Source organism: Argopecten irradians, chromosome 1 (assembly GCF_041381155.1).
Source record: "Argopecten irradians isolate NY chromosome 1, Ai_NY, whole genome shotgun sequence".
NCBI lineage: Eukaryota > Metazoa > Mollusca > Bivalvia > Pectinida > Pectinidae > Argopecten > Argopecten irradians.
The window spans coordinates 41,198,355-41,220,640 of NC_091134.1; the positions used below are offsets into that span (position 1 = coordinate 41,198,355).

General features: G+C 34.1%; 2 protein-coding genes across 2 annotated transcripts; one reads left to right on the top strand and one right to left on the bottom strand.

Moving 5' to 3' along the window:
* The first annotated feature begins 1,837 nt into the window (after nucleotides 1–1,837).
* On the top strand, nucleotides 1,838–16,832 carry LOC138328058 (low density lipoprotein receptor adapter protein 1-like). The gene is made up of 9 exons (XM_069274663.1): nucleotides 1,838–2,067; nucleotides 4,560–4,717; nucleotides 7,464–7,576; nucleotides 7,815–7,929; nucleotides 8,220–8,315; nucleotides 8,850–8,943; nucleotides 10,143–10,231; nucleotides 12,071–12,135; nucleotides 12,435–16,832. Exons 1-9 carry the CDS (start codon nucleotides 1,995–1,997, stop codon nucleotides 12,586–12,588), a joined length of 957 nt encoding a protein of 318 aa, XP_069130764.1. The 5' UTR covers nucleotides 1,838–1,994; the 3' UTR covers nucleotides 12,589–16,832.
* Nucleotides 16,833–18,743: 1,911 nt separating this feature from the next.
* Nucleotides 18,744–20,297, bottom strand: LOC138326008 (uncharacterized). The gene has a single exon (XM_069272133.1). It carries the CDS (start codon nucleotides 20,295–20,297, stop codon nucleotides 18,744–18,746), a length of 1,554 nt encoding a protein of 517 aa, XP_069128234.1.
* Nucleotides 20,298–22,286: the final 1,989 nt, after the last annotated feature.

Below are 22,286 nucleotides of genomic sequence, written 5' to 3' on the forward strand. Positions count from 1 at the left end.
TGTAAGGAAAGCTATCGGCCTTTTCAACGATACTAAGATAAACCTGCATATCTGTGGAGTAAATTTATCATCACGCCAGATTTTCCTTCATTTCCCTCTTTTTTTTTACAGATGTGTAAATTAGATCTCTAAAACATCTAAAATTATTCAGATTCTCGGATCCTTGTGGTCCGGTGTTACCGAGTATAAACAAGATGGGACCACTGTTTTAAAGTTGATGTGTTTCAAATAATCAAATACGCAAATTCAAAACAACAAAAACTGCAGTTTGAAAGTATTGCTTGTATTCGTCCATGTGTACTCTCCATCCTCGACAGAACCCTGGAGTAACTCTTGGCCCACTTGACTCTAGATCTCCTCTCAATCTCTCCAAAGTACGCTCGATGTGCAACGTATACGGTGCTCTTCGATAAGCTACAACACAATGTATGTTGTCCTCTTAATACATGTAACTGCATATTATACATAAATATTCATAAGTATGTTTGCTTTTTTATGTAAAATACAATGTTATATTTTGATTGTAATGCAATAAAGTAAATAGAGTGATATTGTTTTTTGAGGGAATGAGACTCTTCTCGGAACAAAATTATAATTACACGTAGATCGAACAATATACACTGTACTATATAGGTTTCCTGTTCCCGTTTTTCTTGGCGATAACAGTATATACTAATATTAATTAAACTTTCCATGTAACACAAACGGATGTGCCGTATGCTGTTTCAATTAGTGCACTTACATTATCGTCACATAAGCACGACAGCTTGTTTTATCAGACCACATCACACGAACAGATCAAGTGTTAGTAAAGTATCCATACTTAGCATGTAATTAAAACACAGGTTGATTGTTCGTGGCTTTATAACTTATTCACAGGACTTAAAAAGTGTAGCGGGTTTCAATAAAAAAGAATTAGCCCGATTGCGAATTGAACTAACGCATGCATTCATGGTAGCCAATCTAAAAGTGTACAGTCGATATTCAGAATAAATTCTAGACTAAGATTTGATTGTTACATGCATATGTACTCTATCAACTTGTCATTCTATTTCGTTTTGGAAAAAAAAGATCAGGCAAAATAGCGCATTTTCTCAGTTTCATGTGGAAATAAATCCGAAAAATAAGATTTTGAAGTCATAAATAGGTTTTTTAGATTCTTCGAAACATATTTCATATAGAGCATAGTTTTACAATGTCCTTATTTTAGTGGAAAGATATTTTAATATTTTTTACTGTATTTTTTTTTCTCTCGCAAACATCTGTATACGTGTGTATATATGTGTGTGCGTATTTTCTGTGCCTATATAATTAGTTTTTTCTCTCCAGATCTAATATGTCATTACAAAACAAGTTTCTAGTATAATTCCATTGTTCAAATAAAATGTTTTAAATAGCGAAAAATAAACGTTTATGTTTCCAAGGGGTCGATAAATATTGAAATTGCATCGTTACGCATGTAATCCTTGGATTAAAGTACAGAATGTATATAAAAAGTTAAGAAAATACTGTATAATATTGAAAATTAAAAAAAAAAACTGTATAATATTGAAAATTAAAAAAAAAAACTTTCAAGACGGCAGTTCATAATCTAGGCTTAGAACATTTCACGCATAAATTAATCACGGTATTCTTATTTTTTTAATATATATATAATTAAGTATTTAAAATGTTTTATTTAAATATGTAAACCAAACTGTCAAATTAGTTGTGAATATTTTATAGGTCACCCGGCTCGTGCACGGTTCATTCATAACTAATCAACAATCAATGTACAAAAGACGCTTGCATTGAAATTCGTTCCCTTCAAGCTTCTGATTGACCATGACAGTCGCACCATACTCTTGCATGTCTGGCGAACCGCCCAGAACTACCATATTTGGAACAGGTGTAACCAACCATTCAGCGGTTTACTCATCGGAAGTGAAACAAGGCCGAGATAAAAATTGTAACCGCATTCCGTTCCATTCGGTGTTTCGTAGTGCGACAAAAACATGGACGCTTTACGTCGTGCGATGAAGAAGAGTCCCAAGCTGCGTGACGGTTTTGGGAAGTCCCGACACAAGAGTAAGTGTACATGTAACACAAACTGTGACCCCCATGTCCCCACGGACAGTGACCAGTCGAGTGAGAGTGTGTAGTCCACTGACTGCGAAATTATTCACGGTGCTTTCTAGGGAGGGAGGTCAGTCGAGTTGTAAGTCTTAGGTTATAGTAGAACCCCTCCATAGGGCGTTACCAACGAATGTGTTTTCAATGAATGTGACGTTGTGTCAAATATTTATCCTTTTAGGCCTACTTTAGTCTGACAGGTCTATATATATTCTACGTACAATGTTCTTTCAACAGTATTCGGTTTGATATATTAAAGTAAAAATTGACCTGGTGTTGTTAAACTAGGCCTATGTACATTTATATCCACCAGCAATCCATGATTATGTAACAGGCCATCAGTTGTTAATTAGACATGGGGCTATATCATAATGAAATGGTATAACTGTTGCATATTTACTCGAATATCTCCTCAGTGTTATTAGAGTCTGAGATCAGAGGGTCAGGGTTTGAATACCAGTCTATGAAAAGGCATATATGTGAGGTCAGAAAGAAGGGACCCTAATTTTCTTGGAATCAAAAAGGTTGTAATTACTCTAAATGAAAATTAAGTGTATTTTCCAACTATCCATTTTACATTCTCTTTCCATTCGCTTCATGTAGTCCACCAAGATATGTTTTTCCTTCTTGTTTGAAAATTTATTTTAGCAGGTTTGCTGTTTTAAATTGGAAACTATAATTTAATGAGTAAAATTATGTTGAATTTTAGATTATCATAGAATTGGTAAACAATATGCTAATGGTTAAAACTGTCATCATTTTAAGTTGAGAGTGGATTCATTATCTAATTGAACTTAAATTGTACTGGATCAACATCAATACCTGATCATGAGCTGTATACAAATAATTGTGTGTTGGAGAGATGATCAAAGATAGTGGGGATATCACATTCACAGCGCCATGTGACCATTGCAGAGTGATGATCAATAGATTTCTGGTGCTTATAAATCACATACAGTATCTGCAGGTCCCAAGTGTACTAAATTATTCTTATACCGGTTGCAAGCTAGGTGACATGACGAGTCAGTCTGTATATCTATAAGGACTTGTTATACATGTAACAGGAGTCTTTAATGAATTATGAATAAGAAGATTAAAATGAATTTGGTTATACATTTACAATTATTAGGATTGAATCATTCGGATTGAAACTTGCCTTTTCTTCACATTTAACAAAAGATTTATCAGTAATCTCAATGTAAAACTGATTGTTTTCTCTCTACATAGAGTTGACACAAATTTCCTTCCCATGTTCTTTACTTTTCAAATCCATACATATGCATTTGTACATGCATGTAGGCAAAGATGGAACATAACGATGAAATTTGAAATTGAGTCTTTCTATATACATCAAGGCCTTGTATACGTGTATCAATCCCACTAGAACTAGAAACAGCTTTTTCCAAGCCCCATGACAAGACAGTAATACCCCTTGGTCCAACCCTAGTCTGAATTATGCCTTCATTATATAAGTCTATAGGATTCTAATAGCTGAGTTTTTCTTCAGTTGTGAGCCACAACAGAGATTTAAGTCTATAATAATTTAATAAATGCTTATGATCTCAAGTATTTTTGTTATTCATATAAATCTTCAATTATGATGATATATTAATATTGCTATGGTTCTATATATAGATTAATTACTATTGTCGTAAATAGAGATTAATAGATTGTTGAATTTAAACTCGATCTGTATATACCAGTACATATCACGAATGTCATGCATAAGCCATTTACGCATTTAGAAATATCTTGCATAAATTGTAATAATTATAAATTTATAGGTATATATTCCAATTTTGTTTTGGTAGCTCTATATGTTACAATAAATAATTTATGTGTATACACACTATAGGTAGACATGAATAATTTGTGATGATAAAACTATATATCTAGTGCATATAAACTGGGGTTGTCGATGGCTGAGTGGTTATATTTAAAATGTCTCAAGATACCAATTCCAAGTGGGGCAGTCACCATTGCCAGGTACTGATGGCTGGTCGGGGTTTTTTCTCAAGGTTCTCAAATTTCTTCCACCAGCAAACCTTGATCATTGCAATTGGCTGTTCAACAGTTGATATGATGTAAATGTACGTTAAACAAAAAAAATGTATACTGATATTAGTACATTACTGTTATGCCATATATCTACATATGTAATTTTGTAAACTGCCAATATATGAAGACATTAATAACAGGCTCATACATATGTAATTATCATCTATAATTATCTGTTGTAGAATTCATGCAATTGCAATATTATTTGCATACAAGATGATTGATACATTTGTATTTCTCAGTTAAATATTATATGCTTCATGATCAGTTTCATTTGCTGAATTCACTATGTAGTTATTCAGTTATTTAGGACACTCTTTATAATGTAGGTGGAGTTCAAAGAGGAAAAGTGAACCATCATATGTAATTACGACTGTTTGCTGTTGTAGAGCTACCAGAGGGTTATAATGAGAATAAGGAAGCTGTGAAGGACGGTTTGACATTCTATATGAAGTACCTAGGCTCGACACTGGTCGAGGAGGCAGACGATGGAGAGAGCTATGGGGATGGAGCCAGCACAAAAGCTGTGCAAAATATTGTCACCATGGTATGAGGATTGAAACTGTACCTTGTATCTTAATAGTAATGTATTGATTAGAAATCTGAGACTTGGCAGCTTGTCTCTCTTACAGCGCAAAGTTCAGGTGTCGGATGCTAAAAGTCATTACATTGTGTCTGTGCTTGTTAATAAGAAAGGAGAGTAATACTTGAAAATCTTTTTTTATAAAAAGTCTCATTAACTTAGTTTAACTAAGTTTATTCTGAACACAGACACTAGCTGCCTCTATGTTCAGATCATAGGCAGTGGCGTGGGAAGATGAAACGTAATGGGGGGCAAAGGTCCTCAATATTTTGTAACCCCCCTCCACCCCTGCCGCACCTACAGGAGGAGGTTAATTCAACACACAACCATATATACTTAATATATACTTTTTCATATATCATTAAATGTAATCCTTTTACACATTTATAGACAGTGGGGTCGCTAAAAGGAAATTAAAGAATACGCAAATTGGCCAAATTAGTGTGTGAGTACCGAAGACGCGAGATTTTGGGGTCTGGGGGTTAACCTCGGGGAAAATATTTCGATATAGAATGGCTGAGATGAGTTTTACAATGTATTTTGATGATTTTGCTAGAGCCCGAAAGCGCGAGATTTTGGTGCTTGAGGGGTTCGGGGTCTCCCCTGGGAAAAAATATTACGATTTAGAAAGGCTAAGATGAATTTAACGTAGAACGAATGTATGTACCCGGCCTACTATACCTTTCGGCCGGGTACGAATTGGTCCCTATGTGTCGTAGTGGAGCACTGCCTCCGAAAATCACTCAGGCATAGTTTTCTATACTTTTTTGTATGTTTCCAATTATTTTATCCGTATACATGCATTTAGATATTATATTTGTCCAAAACAAACATAACTACCATCCTTAATATCGACCGTACCGCTCACAAGACGTCAAATTCACAATTTGTGGACTTGCCGTATAGATTCCCTTCAGAAAGAGTTTCATATGTATTATGTAAGAAAAATAATGCCTCGATGAGAATTAGATATTTTATGTGGTTCAGTTTTATTGCCTAGTAGGTAAGCGACCTAGGTAAACAAGTATGATAAAAATGCAAACAAACGTTTAATAATGGTATGCATAATCATTACTTTGCTCCATTAGCAGTAATAGGCACCAATTGTAGCTCTAAAGACGACACCATTTTCTGTCAAAAAGTCTTTTGAGCTACAATATTGCAGCTAAGTTTAACGGTGCATTTTGATGAATTTGCGAGGAGGGGAGGGGTCGGAGGTCTCCCCCGGGAAAAAATATTACAATTTAGAATGGCTGAGATGAGTTTTTCGATGCATTTTCATGAATTTGCGAGTGCCAAAGGCGCGATATTTTGGTATTTGGGGGGTGCGGGGGCTCCCCCGTGAAAACAATTACAATTTAGAATGGCTGAGTTGAGTTTTAAGATGTATTTTAAAGCGTTCTTACCATAGTAATTTTTCGATTTAAAGTAACCTGCATTTAGAAATGATAATTGTGATAATTGTGTCGTCATATCAATGTGCAACCCTGCTCAATCTGAATATACCGGCTTCACACCATCGGCACATTGTTTTGTAACTCAAAATAATAATGAACTAATTGTCTTGCTAAGACATATAAACAAAGTAATCTTTTAAGAGACATTTTTTGAAATACAAATGTAGTACGTAGAATCCTTTAATGGAAATTTTTAGTGTAGTAGTTCATGTATATTGAATTTCAACTATTAAAGATTTGAACACTATGTGCTTGAATGTTTTAGGAAATGCGCCGCACAGCAGAAAATTTTTTAGAATGAAGTACAAAAAATGTGCAGGATGACCCTTTTTTCTTTCAAATATGCATTTTTAGAACATTTCAGTCAGCGAAAATGGGGGAGGGGCAAAAAGACCTGTTTGCCCCCCCCCCTGCACCCCTGCTTCCTAACGCCCCTGATAGGTATATAGTCTGTACAAAAATACATTGTTATAGTTTACTATAAGGGAAAACACTATTTTATGGCGCATTTTTTGCTCAATTTTTATTGTAGAAACGAGTCAAATTGGTTAGGAATTATTAGCCTGAGATAGCAATTTTTAATATCATATCCACTTTGGTTCTGAGCGATTGTATAATCAAATACTATATGAAAATGAAAGAAGATATACATTGTAGATTTTGGGGGAGGGGGTCTAGTTTACTATAGTTTATATAGGGAAAAACAGATTTATGAGCATTTTTTTGCTCCAATTTTCATTGGAAATTGAGTAAATCCTGGTTAGTGAACTATTAGCTTGAGATGATGAATTTTAATATCATACTCAAAATTGGTAACTGGCCCCGGACACTCATTGGGCAGGACGAGGGCGGGGCTTAAAAAGGGGTCAAATAGCTAAACTTCAAAAAACTTCTCAAATATGAAAATGAAATATACATGTAGTTGTTTTCTTATGATAATACCTGGTACTCCACTCAGAGAATTTTTAAATTAAAATTCAGCAGAATTCATTGATCCAAATGATTTATTCTCTGTGTTTTACAACGATAACCTGATATTATTATATGGTACTAGTCTACTAGAGTTTGATCTATTCACTAAATCTTTGTTAATGGTGAAACCTGTACTTTAATATTTATTTTTAAAAAATGGGATACAGCAATATGTAAGAATTCATTTTTTCGACCCTATACAAGATTAGTTCTAAACTACCGGTATTAAATACGAAATATCATTCGTGTACATTTTTTTTTAGCTTGTGTATCTTTTGCAGGCAAAGGCATTGGGTAAAAAACTGAAGAAGGTTGCTCTCACTGCATCACCCAATGGAATCCAGGTTATAGACATGATTTCTAAGGAAGTTCTCCAAGAAACCTCAATATACAGGTATTTTTCTGGCGTTAAGCAAAGATCAACACTTGTTCATGTTTTCTACCCTATAAGTAACACATACTGTTATCATAAACTGTCAGTATTCATCTACATTGTAGTTGAAAAAACAGTTTCCATCTTGTGCTTGATTTATTGACGAGATAGAATAATTGGTGAGATTTGAGTGATCTTATTACAGAAATATTCATTGATTATGAATTTTCAATTGATGTAATCCTATTCTTTATTTCAGAATATCATTTTGTTCAGCTGACAAAAACCATGATAAGGTGTTTGCCTATATGGCTAGAACAACCGTGAATGAGACAATGGAATGCCATGCTTTCTTGTGTCCCAAGAAGAAACTGGTGAGGATAAATATAAATTATTTACTTCTTGTGATCATAACATGTTCTGTTGAGCTTATCTACAATCAGCTGATGATCATTTAGCATTCCAGTTTCTTTAATTACTAGGACTTTTCTGTGACAGTTGGACTGTAGTATATAGATAATACATTGTTAGTATTTTACAATACAAAGTTTTGGTGCAAGACAGGATCACAGAACACATGTACTCACCACACATACTTGTTACCAACATTAAATGAGTATAGCAGGAAACCAAGAGATACCTAAATGTCGCTTTTTACTTTCAGGCACAAGCTGTCACATTAACAGTCTCAAAAGCCTTTGAACTTGCCCATGATCATGATTCAAATTGGGATAATGAAAAGGCAACCAAAACCAGTATGGTAAGTGTAGCTAGATCTTGTACACAGTTGTCATCAATATTGGTCTACTACTTAATATAACACTATTGTGTTTTGTACTTGTACATGATTGCACCTAAAGCTCTACACAATTATGCAGTTGTCATGCTGCTTGCGATTCTGCATCATAACTAGAACTGTCTCCAGAGTGGCCGACTAATACCCCCACTGCACAAATTTAGATATAAGTCCATTAATAGGGGACATTGCAGAACCCTTTATAGCTTACTCAACTCCCTTTTATGCCAGGGTTCTGTGTACCAAATGTTATCAAAATCTGTCAAGTAGTTAAGGAGGAGTTCATCGGACAAAATTATGTCTACTACAAACAGACGGACATCTTGATTCCAGTATACCCACCCCACCCCTTAACTTTGTTACGGGGGTGTATAATACTTTCATGGGCATTCAATATAGTTCAATCTCCATTAATACTTATTTGTCTTATTCATAAAGCCTATAACTTCACATAGATTCATGTGTATCAGTATTAGATCTTGTTACATTTATTTACAGAATGAACACTCCAAGCAAAATACCTCCAGAATCTGTGATCCGAGTGTTAACCAAGCACCTGCCAATTCTATGACTTCATCCACCAACTCATCAGGTATGTATTCTCATGATCATCCTATAAAATTCCTCCATTGTATCCATTAGTCCTATGTTCCAGAAATTCTATAAATTTCCACCTGCTGTATATATCATATACTGGACTGATATTTTTCTGTTAAACATGTTTACCAGGTATCCGGAGAAAAAATGGATGAAATTTGGTTGTCGGCTCTCATATACTTCAAAGAAAAGTAATACAAAGCAATGCTTACATGTGATTTGGATGTATATGCATTTTGCAATCATCATTATTTTTTTATATTTTGAGAGCTTTAAATATGCCGTATTTTCCCTATTAAGAGTGCCCCCTCTAATAAGGGCGCCCCCACGTTTTTTGCTGAAAAAAATCAACTAATTTCATACAATTTTTGTGCCAGATTGTGACGGTTTGTCTTTGCAGGCGCTAGTGAAATACAGTTTCACATCAATCTGATGCTTAACAGATATCCAATCGGCTTGTATAAACACTAAATTTATTGCATTGGACAACTTAGCACATTTTTGCCAAGTATTTACACATAGAAACAGCGAGAACGCCATGTTCAAAATAAAATATGTCACTTGAATGCCCCACACACTTGTATGGATGAAGACTAACTGGCAACAACATTTTAGCAATGTCTATACAGGTTTTATGAATACTTACTGTAAATCTATGATAAAGGTTCCTAAATAACAGGAATATTATCATTTATAAGCATTTTATAGTGTATTCTTGGCGGTTTTTCCCATCTGCCACAAAATGACAGTAGCGATCGAAAGCACCATCCGCCATTTTGTGTACGCATGGTAAACAAACATTCTAGCATGAAATGCAATAATTCTGTGAAACAGACATCTGTAACCAATGTTTAATACTTCTGGTGCATACATTTCTTCATTATTATGTAATTTCAATACTTACTTGACTTCAAAATGTGAGTTGGTTATAGTAAGTTTCAGAAAAATACGAAACTAAACGCAAGATGACTATAGTCTGTTTCAGAAAAATGGTCTCAAATAACGGCGCCCCCCTCAGCCATTTACCCGCGCCCGGCACCCTCATTAGGGAAAATACGGTAACTGTAATTTGAGCAACATATTCTATGCAGCTGAATATGCATTTAAATGCAATATTCCTTAATTTTTGTCAATAAAAAATGTTTTTGTATGTTACTTCAATGATGTAATCAATATAATTAATCCTGTTGATAGACTCCTCAGATATAACTATTCCAAAGTTAAGGAGTCCTGGCTCGAAATCTGTAGAATCGTCGTCCAACACCTCCGAAAGCGGAGAATGGGTAAGTATGCATATACAATACAAAGTTTCTTTTGCTCATCAGAAAATTAGTTTTTTAGTCACCTGAGAACAAAGTCTCAAGTGACCTATTCTAATCGCCTTTTTGCCGGCGTCCGAGTGCGTCCGTCGTGCGTCGTCCGTCCGTTCCCTCAAATGTCCGTAAACAATTTACTTTTTCGACTTCTTCTCCAAAACTGCTGAAGCAATTTCATGAAATTTGCACAAACCTTCTTATGCATAAGGCCAAACAAAAATGAGAATAATATGGTCCCCACCACCCCAGGGGGCTGTGGGAGTTGGGGCCACAAAAGGGGTAAAAATTGAGTAAAATTTCACAAATCTTCTTCTCTACTCACAGATGTGGTAGAAATCAAATACTCTTCATAGATAGAATGGTCTTAAGGTCCTTTACGACAATTTTATTGTTTTTATAGGGTGAATTATATGACCCTGGGGTACTCTAGTTTCGCCCCCTGGGGGAGGGGGTTAAGTTTACTATATTTAATATAGGGAAAACACATTTTTGCGATTATTAGGTCATTTGTAATAGGAAATGAGTCAAATGTTGTCAAATTATCATATGAGATGGCCCATTTAATCCTAATTAACAAATTTTCTATGACTGACCCCCAGAAAGGTGGTCAATATGCATACTCTTCTTCTAAAATTAGTTTTCAAATACTTTGATCATAATAATAGAAAGGTCTTAAGGTCCTTTACAAAAATTGTGAATTATATGACCCTGGGGTCTCGCGTTTCCCCCCTGGGGAGGGGGTCAAGTTAACTATAAGTTTTATATGTTAAAAAATTGGGGGGGAAAAAAAAAAAAAAAATCACATTATGCGTCATGTTTTGGCTCAATTTTCTTCTCATTGGGAACGACTCAAATTGGTAAAGGAATATATTAGCCTGAGATAGCAAATTTTAAATATCCATATCCACATTGGTCCTGGGCGACCCCCTGGGGGCAGAGGGGTTGGCGGGGCCTAAAAAAAAAGGGTCAAATAGGCTAAAACTTCAAAAATCTTCTTCTGAAATTCTGGAAATGTAGAATCAAATACTTTTATTATAAATAGAAAGGTCTTTAAGGTCCTTTACAAAAATTGTGAATTAACTATGACCCTGATGGTCTCGCGTTTTCCCCCTTGGGAGTGGGGGTCAAGTTTACAATAGTTTATATAGGGAAAACACATTTATGAGCATGTTTTGCTCAATTTTCATTGGAAACGAGTCAAATTTGGTTAGAATTATTAGCCTGAGATAGCATTTTTTAATATCATATCCAAATTGGTCCTGGCCGACCCCCTGGAGGGCAGAGGGGTGGGGCTAAAACAGAATTGGGTCAAATCAGGCTAAAAGCTTCAAAAATCTTCTTCTGAAATTCTGGAAATGGTAGAATCAAATACTTTTCATAAATAGAAAGGTTTTAAGTCCTTTACAAAATTTGGTGAATTATATGAACCCTAGGGTCCTCTCGCGTTTCCCCCTTGGGACTGAGGGGGGGTCAAGTTTACTATAGTTTATGTAGGAAAAACACCAATTAATGAGCATTTTTTGCTCACTTTTCATAGGGAAAGGTAACGAGTCAAACTTGGTTAGAATTATTGAGCTGAGGATAGCATTTTAATATCATATCCCATTGGTCCTGGACCAATTAGTTTTTTGTTTTTAAATGAAAACGTAAATCCTTCTTTACCTAATCAAGCAAAAATACAGTGTGTATGTTGCAGATACACGCTTTACTCCCAATTTTGTAGTTTTAGGAAAATCTTAGACTTTGGAAATCAGAATCAATGTTTTTTTCCTATCTTTAATTTATTTCTTATCCTTAAACCTTCAGCAACATTTTGATGATGAAGATACAGCTGCTGACAAAGCTGAAGACTTAGATGATGATTTTTCAAGGCAGGTGGATTATTTATTAATTTTACTTGATTATCTTTGTATTTTGCATTTCAATATTTAAAAAAAAAAATCAAAGAATTTCTTAAATTATAACTATAAATGTTACCAACATTTTTTTCTTGTGAAAAAGAAACAAGCATTTCTATAACAAAATGAAACAAAATTAAATTGAACTTTGTTCCATTGCTGTCTATTATTTATAGAGTTAAGTTCATTTATCTGCCAGATGAAATAAAGCGTAATGAAACAAACTTTTGGTTGTTAACAAGATATTTATGTGTTTTATTGATTCTTTATAGACTGGCGGAGAACCGTGTGAAACCTGTGCATTCTCTAGGCAATAACTTGTGTCAGGATGACCTTGACGATAGTTTGACTCAGTATTTTGACAGTAACCGTTGTTTAGAAGAATTCTCAAGAACTAAATCCATGGAAGACCTTCTTTGCTTATGAGGAAGTGTGTGGTTGTTATGTTAAAATTCTTAGATCACCAGGACCGCTCAATGCAGAACCTTCAAGTGAAGATCATCAGAATCTTCAAAAAGTGCTATATTTCACCTGCAGATGTTTTATGCAGACTTTTGAGTTCTTCCACAAGTGATCTTCATGAAATTTTGCTTACAGTTACGTGAAAAGTTGCCATATTTTTTTCTTCTAGAGACTGATACAGGGTTGATTATTGTAAGGATGAGAAGAGCAATAAGTGCAGAGGTTTCAATATCAGGCGGTACCCGGTACTTTTTGCCAATTAAACCAAGCTGTGGTACTGCATGATTTGGGCTAAATTACATTAGATAGCATACAGATATAGTACAGAAAAGTACCCCCTGAAAATGCAATTGTACAGCCTCTCCTGAAAAAATAATGAAAGCCCTGAAGTGACTGGCAGATGCTGTATGGTAAAGGATTATATTTATTTGGTTGAGCTCCCCTAGGTCCTTCATCATTGACCCTTGTTGTACACAAGATTTTCTGTTTACCGGTAGTACTAAACATAGTATGTGGGTAAGATATCAAAATCTTTGTGAAGTGTGCTGGTTATAGATCTCTACCTTATGCAACTTTAGGGATATCCTTTGAGAATTGTGTGAGAGTTTAATATTTTCCAGTTTATAGTTAGATATTATCTTCATACACAATGTGTTGACACAAAAATGACAGATAATAAAATAATTATTTTCAGGTTGTATCTTACATACCAAATTAACTGTTTCCATCTGATCTGTCGATAGATAATGATTATATATACCAGTATGTATTTCCATGGTCATTGTTGAGCTTCAGCAAAGATGAATAGCTATGATCATACTTACTGGTAAATCTATGCTAGCTAGTGCTATTCTAGCTTCATTACCAAGTAAAAAAGATCTCTTTACACCAAAGAAATAATTTAACTTATATGACCAAATGATTCTTTATTTATTGTAAGAAAATCAATTGATTATTTTTGTGATGAAAGTATTAATTTCATTAGCAAATACATGTACCGTATTCGACCAATTAGCGCCCATGTCCCTATAAACGCCCTCCCGCTTTTTGAGGCCTCGATTTCAATTGCCCACGCATAAATAAAGACCAAAACTACACAAAACTGTCTAGATTTGCTATAATTATGTCTTATTAGCACCTTTTCAATTTTCTAAACATCCTGGGCGCTTATTGGGTCGAATACAGTATTATAACAATTGAAATATAGGTCCTAACAAGAGCAGATAACTCTGTTTTAAAATATATTGTAAATGAATTTAAGTATTTTCTGATAAGTCAATATTCAAATGAAATCACTATACCTATGATTTATGAAACCTTTTATTCATAAAAAAATATATTTACACACTTCAGGAATATTGTAAACTGGATAAATTTAAAGAAAATAAGATTTTTATATATGCATGTTTTAATAAGAGATATATAATTTCATAGTTTTTGCTCCCATCAGCCGGAAAACATTATATAATTTGATTTAGATTTACTGTCAGAAGTTCTTTTGTGCTAAACTTTTTACCAGACAATATAATGTACCAGTGGAGGTACTCACAAGTGCTATTGGATGAATTATTATAACTATTACATTCACTACACATGTAAGATGTGGTGCGACACTCAATTTTCTACAATAATACTGGTATACTACAAAGAATCTTAATAAGTGATAATAATGCATATGTACATCGCCTGTAATAACCATCTGCATAATATGACCACTTTATTGGGGTCCCAGAAGGCCAGTTTTTGTTTGGTATTAAACACAATTCAACATGTGCATAAAGACCATTTGAAAATGTGAAAATTGAGAAACAAACATGCCTTTAAACCAGTTTTAAGAAGTCTTTATAATTCTGTTTTAGTGCAAATGGTTAATTATGTCTCAGATAAAATAGCAAGAATATTTTTATTTGTATAAATGGTAGAAACAGTAAATCTTCACCAACTCAGCTGCTGAATCTGCTGTGAACTTATTAATGATATTATTTTGTGTATGCATGATGTATAATCCTGGTGCTCGCGGTATTGTGGCCTGTGTGGATGTTGTTTTCAGATATAAAATGTATAGTCTACTGCCTTTGAAACCCATGTCATGTAGATTATAAGATTGGAGTAAATGTACCATATTATTTTTCTTAGAATCTCTAATTTAGAAATTTCAAATAGTTCAGATTTTTTCTACAACTATATATATGATCTGACTAGGGTGATACAAACCAGCTCATTTTCTCATTAAATTTAAAACTATTCAGTGTATTTGTTTTTCCATTGTTGTTTTTTATAAACCCCATTTCATCATTTTGGCATTTTAAGACGAATTTATGAATTTAACATTTATTGTGTCTATATTAAGTTGGCAAAGGTTGATTTCTTGTTATTTGTTAGAAGTCAATGTTTTTTGTGTTAAATATGTTTTATTGAGCAAAGATATCAACAGTCCTAAATCATTGATTAACAATGTCATTGATTGCGCCTTATAACTCTATTTATACTAGTTAGATTATATAGCCAATATTTTTTTTTCTTGCATGTACCTCTAAGTTGCACAACAATGTATTTCACAGTATTAGTAGTCTACACTAGTCAGGAAATACTCTAAGTTTATATGAATATTGAATTTTTTTATTTATTTTTTTTTTTTTACGATAGTAAATACACGCACTGTGTTCTGAATGAATCTGTAGGACATCATGTCTTACAGGCCTTTAGAACTGTATTATATATGTTTTTTGTAAGTTTTTTACGAAATCAATTTATGATAAATTTTCCATATTGGATATTACTTTAAACCAACTTTTTTTCGCGGCGACTTAATTTCTGCAATTTCCAATTCAGAATTGGTTAAGATCACGAAGTAATAGAGTGACAGATTTAAAAATTAAATAGAAATTCTTTTGAAAACATTCACGTGTATAAATGGTGTAGATATTAATTCATGGACTGGTTATACATTTTTGCAAAACTTAGATTAAAGAACTTTCAAAAATAAATCAGATGCATAAGAAAGTTGATTTACAGTAAAGAGCCTATTGTACATTCAGACCATTACCTTGTTTTAATTAGTACTAATTCCAGGAGTCATTTATGCATGCTTATACATCAATGAGATCTTAGAAAATTTATTCTACCACTTTGTCAGTCACATTTTGTCTTTTTATAGCGCATCACTTTGTAGTTTTGGTGTCTTTGTAAACTTTATAAACTTAATTGATTAACAGAAACATTTTAGGGACATGGGGAAACAAAAATGAAGAAGTGTGAAAGACTTATTCGTTAATTGACTACATGTATATTACAATTATTATTATTTTGAGTAGACCTTATGAAAGTTGTGTACAATACTGTTCCTACCAAATGTCTAATGTAAAGATGTTGATGGTGTATCCGTTTTTCGTATAAATTGTGATATGTAGAATGAGTAGATATTTATTGTTAATATATTGTTACCCTAGTCCGTTTATTGTGAGTATAAATACATTTGTATTAAGTCCCAATGTTCAATATAAATGTCTAGGTACACGTAAATAAATTATAACCCATATTATTTTTCCATTATCGATATGATTCTCTGAAAAAAAGGTCACTAAATTTGATATCAAACACATGTAAATGTTAATGTTTCTACTTATATATAATTAGACGTTCTGAAAACAAGCATACCTCGAAGGGGGTTATCTACAAGTGTATAGATGATCACTGTCACTTTGTATCTCTATATTGTAAAGATAAGTGCTACATGTGTCACTCCTTATTGTACCTCAGGGACCCCAGAATTAGTTTTGTATACACTCAATTACTATATATTTGGATATATCTTAAAGTTCTTCTATAATATTAAGTGTTCATACAATGAGAAACTTACAATGTACCACAGATTTATGATAGGACATCATTTGATGAAATGAATAAAAAATATAATAAATAATTGTAAGGTATTACCTTACGATTATCGGAAGTAGGAAGGATCGAAACATATGTAATGTGTAACTAGTTTTCAGGTCCCTGTGTTTAGTATATGTAAATTCTACCTGACGTCAGGCACTTAAAATTCTTGTGTATTCTTCACTATGTAATCCTATATGTAACTGGAATAATCTCTTGTGTTATCTGTCTGTTGCCATGTCTTTGCTATTTACTTTAAAATTAATTTCACTGTTAAATCATTTGCAATCTTAATCATGCATTTTTTGATAAAACTGTTGACTTATTGATTTATGTATTTTGTGATTATTATTCGTCCATCGTACCAGTACTGTTAAGAGGGTGGTCCATCTGTCCTTAGCTTCAGGGACCACAGTGGCCGAGTGGTTAGGATGTCCTGACAATCCTTTCCATATGTAGGTTAGTGTAACCTACATTTTCAACATGGCATGCTTTCTCACCTAGTTTGAGCAATATTCCATGTATGGAGTCCAAGTGCCTCACAGAAAGATACGAATCATGGCATGCGTTTTCATGAATTTGTGTCAAAATTAAAAATGTAGGCCACTTTGACCTTATTTTGGTGCACTGAACATCAACTTTCCTAAGAAGTACCACCGATAACTGTATGAAGTTCCAGTGACTTATATACGAGAGAGAAAAGAAAAGTCATTCCGGAAATGTAGTAAAATATCAAATTATAGGTCACCGTGTCCTGATTATGGTATTTATGACATCGTGTAACCTAGGTAGGCACGTATGGCAAGTTTGAAGTTCAATAGTTTTAAATATGTTACGGAGAAAACAGTTTGGATATACTTTTCTTTTTAAAAACAAGTAAAATTGAACCATTGGCCACATCGAAACTGTTGTGTATAATGGGTATAAAACTTGTAATGAAAAGTAATTGGAAATGACAAGAAGGAAACACGTCTTTAAACAACATATAATACCATAAAATGGACATGTATATAAGACCAATACAATGTTAATTAAGGATATATTTCTCTGAAAGTATATGGGACCGAAGTAGTGTTTACACCTAGTCAGTACGACTTTGGTCTCCATTGACAACTGGTCATTGCAGTCTTGAGAACTACCATGTTTAAGAAGGAGGACAAAAGCAAGGCGGTAATAGAGACTTCGTTTACAGTAAGAGTTTTCTGAAGGTTGTATATTTGTCAGATTTCATCTAAATATAAACGATGTCTTCCGAGGATGGAGAAAATGTCAATTATTGCAAAAAATAACAAACAAATCTTAAAAAGACTTTTACAATTGGAAATAACAAAATTGACCTCCATTGGGTCGATTGTTCACGGCTGGACGACAGACGCCGCAGTATCACATCATTACACAAAAATACCCATCACCGAAGCTTTGAAGAAGATAATGCATTCAATATTTTGATATATCTTAATTATGAATAACAAATTGAACAAAGTGACTGCATGAAGTCATTTGAAACATTGTGGAACATTCCTGCTTACTATATCTGTTGAGGACACCAACAACTGACAACCTCCGTGGCATTTCATACGAAGCAATTTGGTACTCAATGCATATTTTATGCATTTCAAAAGATTCTTTTTCACATTCTAAACACCTGGTTATGTGATCAACTGTATTTTATAATTCCCATTGATCGATTCACGGTAGTCCCGTTCACAATAGAAGCCTTCACATTGAGCAGCTGGTGGGATTTTAGTTTCTGATGTTCATACACAAACAAAGCTATGTATTCCTACTTCCGAGATTCGGCATGGAGTCTTCGCCCAATCATCAATGTTTATATATAATACTAATATTTGATTATTTGTTTAGTTTTATTTCATAGATGTAATCCAATAATAATAATGGCGAGAGAAATTTGACTGTTTTACACATAGGACACTATCTAAGCGCAGAAAGATGAATTTGCACCATCCACTTCATCCGGATAACTAGGACGTGATGCACATGTGAATGTGAGATTAAACTAAAATTTGTCTCGGGCCATGAAGATTTTTGTTTGTTTGTTTGAATATTTTAACCTCCTATTAACAGCCAGGGTCATGTAAGGACGGCCTCCCATGCATGCAGTGTCTTCTTGTATAGTGGAACTGTTGTCCTTTTTATAGTGCTATATCACTGAAGCATGCCGCCGAAGACACCAAGCAACACATCCCGCCATGAAGATATTTAGCGTTCTTCTTACAGCGTTATGCGTTTAATACCTTGATTTTGTAGTTGGGATAATCTCGATACTTTACCACCGCCCAGACGACATTCTTACTGTTGACGCTGAGTGCCACGACATGCCAAGTGTCGCTGTAGATAGATCGCACCACCCCTCCAGTTGTGTTTAGGATCAAAATGGACTTGTTACCATAGTCACCGACCAAGAGGTTTCCAACGGAATCAAAAGTAACATCACTGGGATGAGACGAAATGGAGACTTCTGCGCTTGTTCCTTTTCCTTCTGTTTCACTGTAAAAGCGCCGACGTTCTTTTAACATTTTGTCAAGAACCAAAATGTGAGGTTTTCCTTCGCCTCCATGCTCATAGAAATCTAATACGACTACTGCTAAGCTCTCTGTGACAGGACAAACAGCAACCTTTGTTGGCGTGTGAACATATCTGTTAAGCTCGATATCTCCATCTTGAGCATCGCAGCAAACAAGTTCACGATCCATCCCGACTATGATCTTGTTACCCCGTGTTACACAGAGACATCGTGGAGATGAAGACGTTGAAAACCTCTTGACTGAGTTACCTTGTGATGTGATCTCCATAATGGCGTTGTTATCTTCTGAACTTGCCCATACGTTACCGGTGACGGGTGAGATACTAATATCATTTACCCGAACCTTGCAATCTTCGTTCCTACGTCCCAGTATTGAATTGTCAAACTGATAGATAGACGAGACCTCGCTGCTGCAGATCCATGCACCGCCCGCTTTGGTAGCACATATAGCACTGACGTTGTACAGAGCCTTTCTCTGTTTGATTTCTTTCAGTTGACAACATTGTGCCAATGCAGCAACTTGTGCATTACTAATATCATTTTCATCGACACTGGGAACATCGACGATGCTTGGAACATTGGTCAACTGACCTTGGTAGCCAACAAAGGTTATGCGTCCCTTGGCTAAGTCGAGGTATCCCTGGGGATGTTGGTTGGGGGTAAAGTTCATGCTGCATAAGTTTAACTCTACAGCTGGTAACAGATCTAGTTCTTTCTCAGTGTCAAATATCTCAACGTTATCATCCGTTTCTAGGGTTTTTCGACATCTCTCTACTAGTTTGGTTAATTCTTCGATTCTTGTTTTCATATCAGCTTTATACTTTTCAAAACGTCTTTCATTTTCCTGCTTCAGTTGTGAACAAGTGGAAACGGATTTCTTAATGATGATGTCGATTTCTTCCTTCATCCGATTTCCCTGCTTTTCAAGTTCGTTTTGATGCTTTTGAAACGTTCTTTCATTTTCTTCTATCTTCTGAGAAATAGAACCAACTTCTGTCTTCAACTCAACAATATCGTTCTTCTCTATTCGGAGAATAAATGACCGGATGTTACTTTTCTTAGTAGTAATAGCTTCAGAGAGATCGTCCAAGTCATGACCGTCGTGAACGCTGGCTATACACCGTATACAGGCCAATTCTGAACACTGTCGGCAGCAGAGACTTACTTCAATACCATGGTGATGGGCACACGAAACACTTCCTTTCACTCGTATGGGTATCTGAGCACGGAAGACAGATTTCGATGCCATGTTGTCTTCTCTATGTATATTCGATATTTTGTTGCGAGTGGCAAAATATCAATGGGTAACTTCATATTCATATTACGCATCACGCATGCGCCGTTTCCGAGAAACCCCATGTATTAGCTATATATAGTTTTTCTAACTATGTATTCTATTTTCGTTTCATATACGTGTATATATATATGTATATAGATTTCAACACTAAAACGAAACTCACGCTGCATGAACACCTGCATGCATTTTAGATCGTGATGAATTTATTTCATCCTTTTACGTTCAGTCCTAAGTTTGAAATGTCATAATTGGGTAGATTAGCCTGTAATACAGACACCTACTAGTATACTTACATGTATATATATACCTACTCGTCAGACAGCTACCTGGCTGAGTTCATTGATGTTTACCGACGCATATACTACGCAAATGTGCTACTAAATATAGTGCGGTGTCAGTAATACATGCTATTATACTTTTTCCCTGGTGTACTGATTCGGAAATATACGAGAAAGCAATAAATACCAACCTAAATATTTAAAATCTGGCTAATCATTATCAGTGACCGAACTATTAGTTATTTCCTAACTATTACAGAATGTCACTTCACAATCATTTTTATATCATATTTAAATAATATCAATTAAATGCTGATTTAATATATTACACTTAAACTTATTGTCTTATCAAATATATTTATAGTAAAGTCAGTACATGTTTATATATTACTTAACTCCCCAAAATCTAAACTCTTTCTTACTATTGATTCATATGTACAATATTAGTTTTAGCACAATAATAAAAAGATAATCCACAGCAAAACAATTATACATATGCATGAACAAAGCATAAATAAGTACATGTATATTAAGTTAATTGTACAGTATATCAATGTTAAATAAATATACTGAATACAATGTTTTATCATTTGACTTCTATGCATCACGTAATTTTTCCATAGTGTTTTTTTTTAAATATGAAACATGCGTTGGTATTGCAGATAACAAAATTTGTATTAAGCTTGTTAAATTCATGGTTAAAATCAATGTTCAACGTAACAACTTCAAAGATGGGTTGGGTTGGGTTTGATATCTAAATGATAAGCTCTGTAAGTCGTTGTTTTTAGCTGATCATAAACGTGTAAACCACTAAGCATATCAAGGCCCAGTTTCATGAACATATTTTAACTTTAAGGATTTCCTTAAGTGGGAATTCTCCATTGGAAAGCATTACAGAAGTTAAAAAGACAGCATTGAATTAAGAAACTTTTCTTAACTTTCTTAACTTTGGTTACGCTTTCTTCCCTATAGAGAATTTTAACTTCAGGAATGCCTTAAAGTTAAGGAATGTTCATAAAACTGAGTCCAGAAAATGTTGGATATGCTACTACAGTCGAACTATATAGAAATGTACATATACTATTATAATAATATGCAGAACAAAGTCCAACATGCTAAATCCGCACATCCACAACCCCATACATCTGGGGTATTCAAATTTTTTAAGCTTATTCTATAAGCAATGAGAAGTATAACCACGGACGTATGTACTAGCATTGTAAACGTTTTATGTAATGTATTTTTGACGAGTACGTCTGGCGGATTTTGGAGAAAAATATACTGATTGTATTCAGTTTCGTCGGTGATGTGAAATTATTTGTTCATTTTTTACTTGTATTTACACCGATGTTTATGAGAGAATAATATGTTCTGCATTTTATGTAATGAAAATTGCAAATGTTATGCAAATGCCTAAATAAATGTTAAACAAACTGTATTAGGTAGAAGTTAGTATTGTGAAAAAATGCATTTCAACATACCATGTCATCAAATATTCTCTCCATTCCTAATACATGTACATGCTTATTGACATTAAAAATAGTTTTGAAAGGTGTTAAAAATGAATCTTCTTAAGATTGATAAAAGCTATAACCAATGTGTGTATAATTTCTTATCAAGAATAACGACAAAAATAAAAATAAATTAAAAACGATTGCGAAAC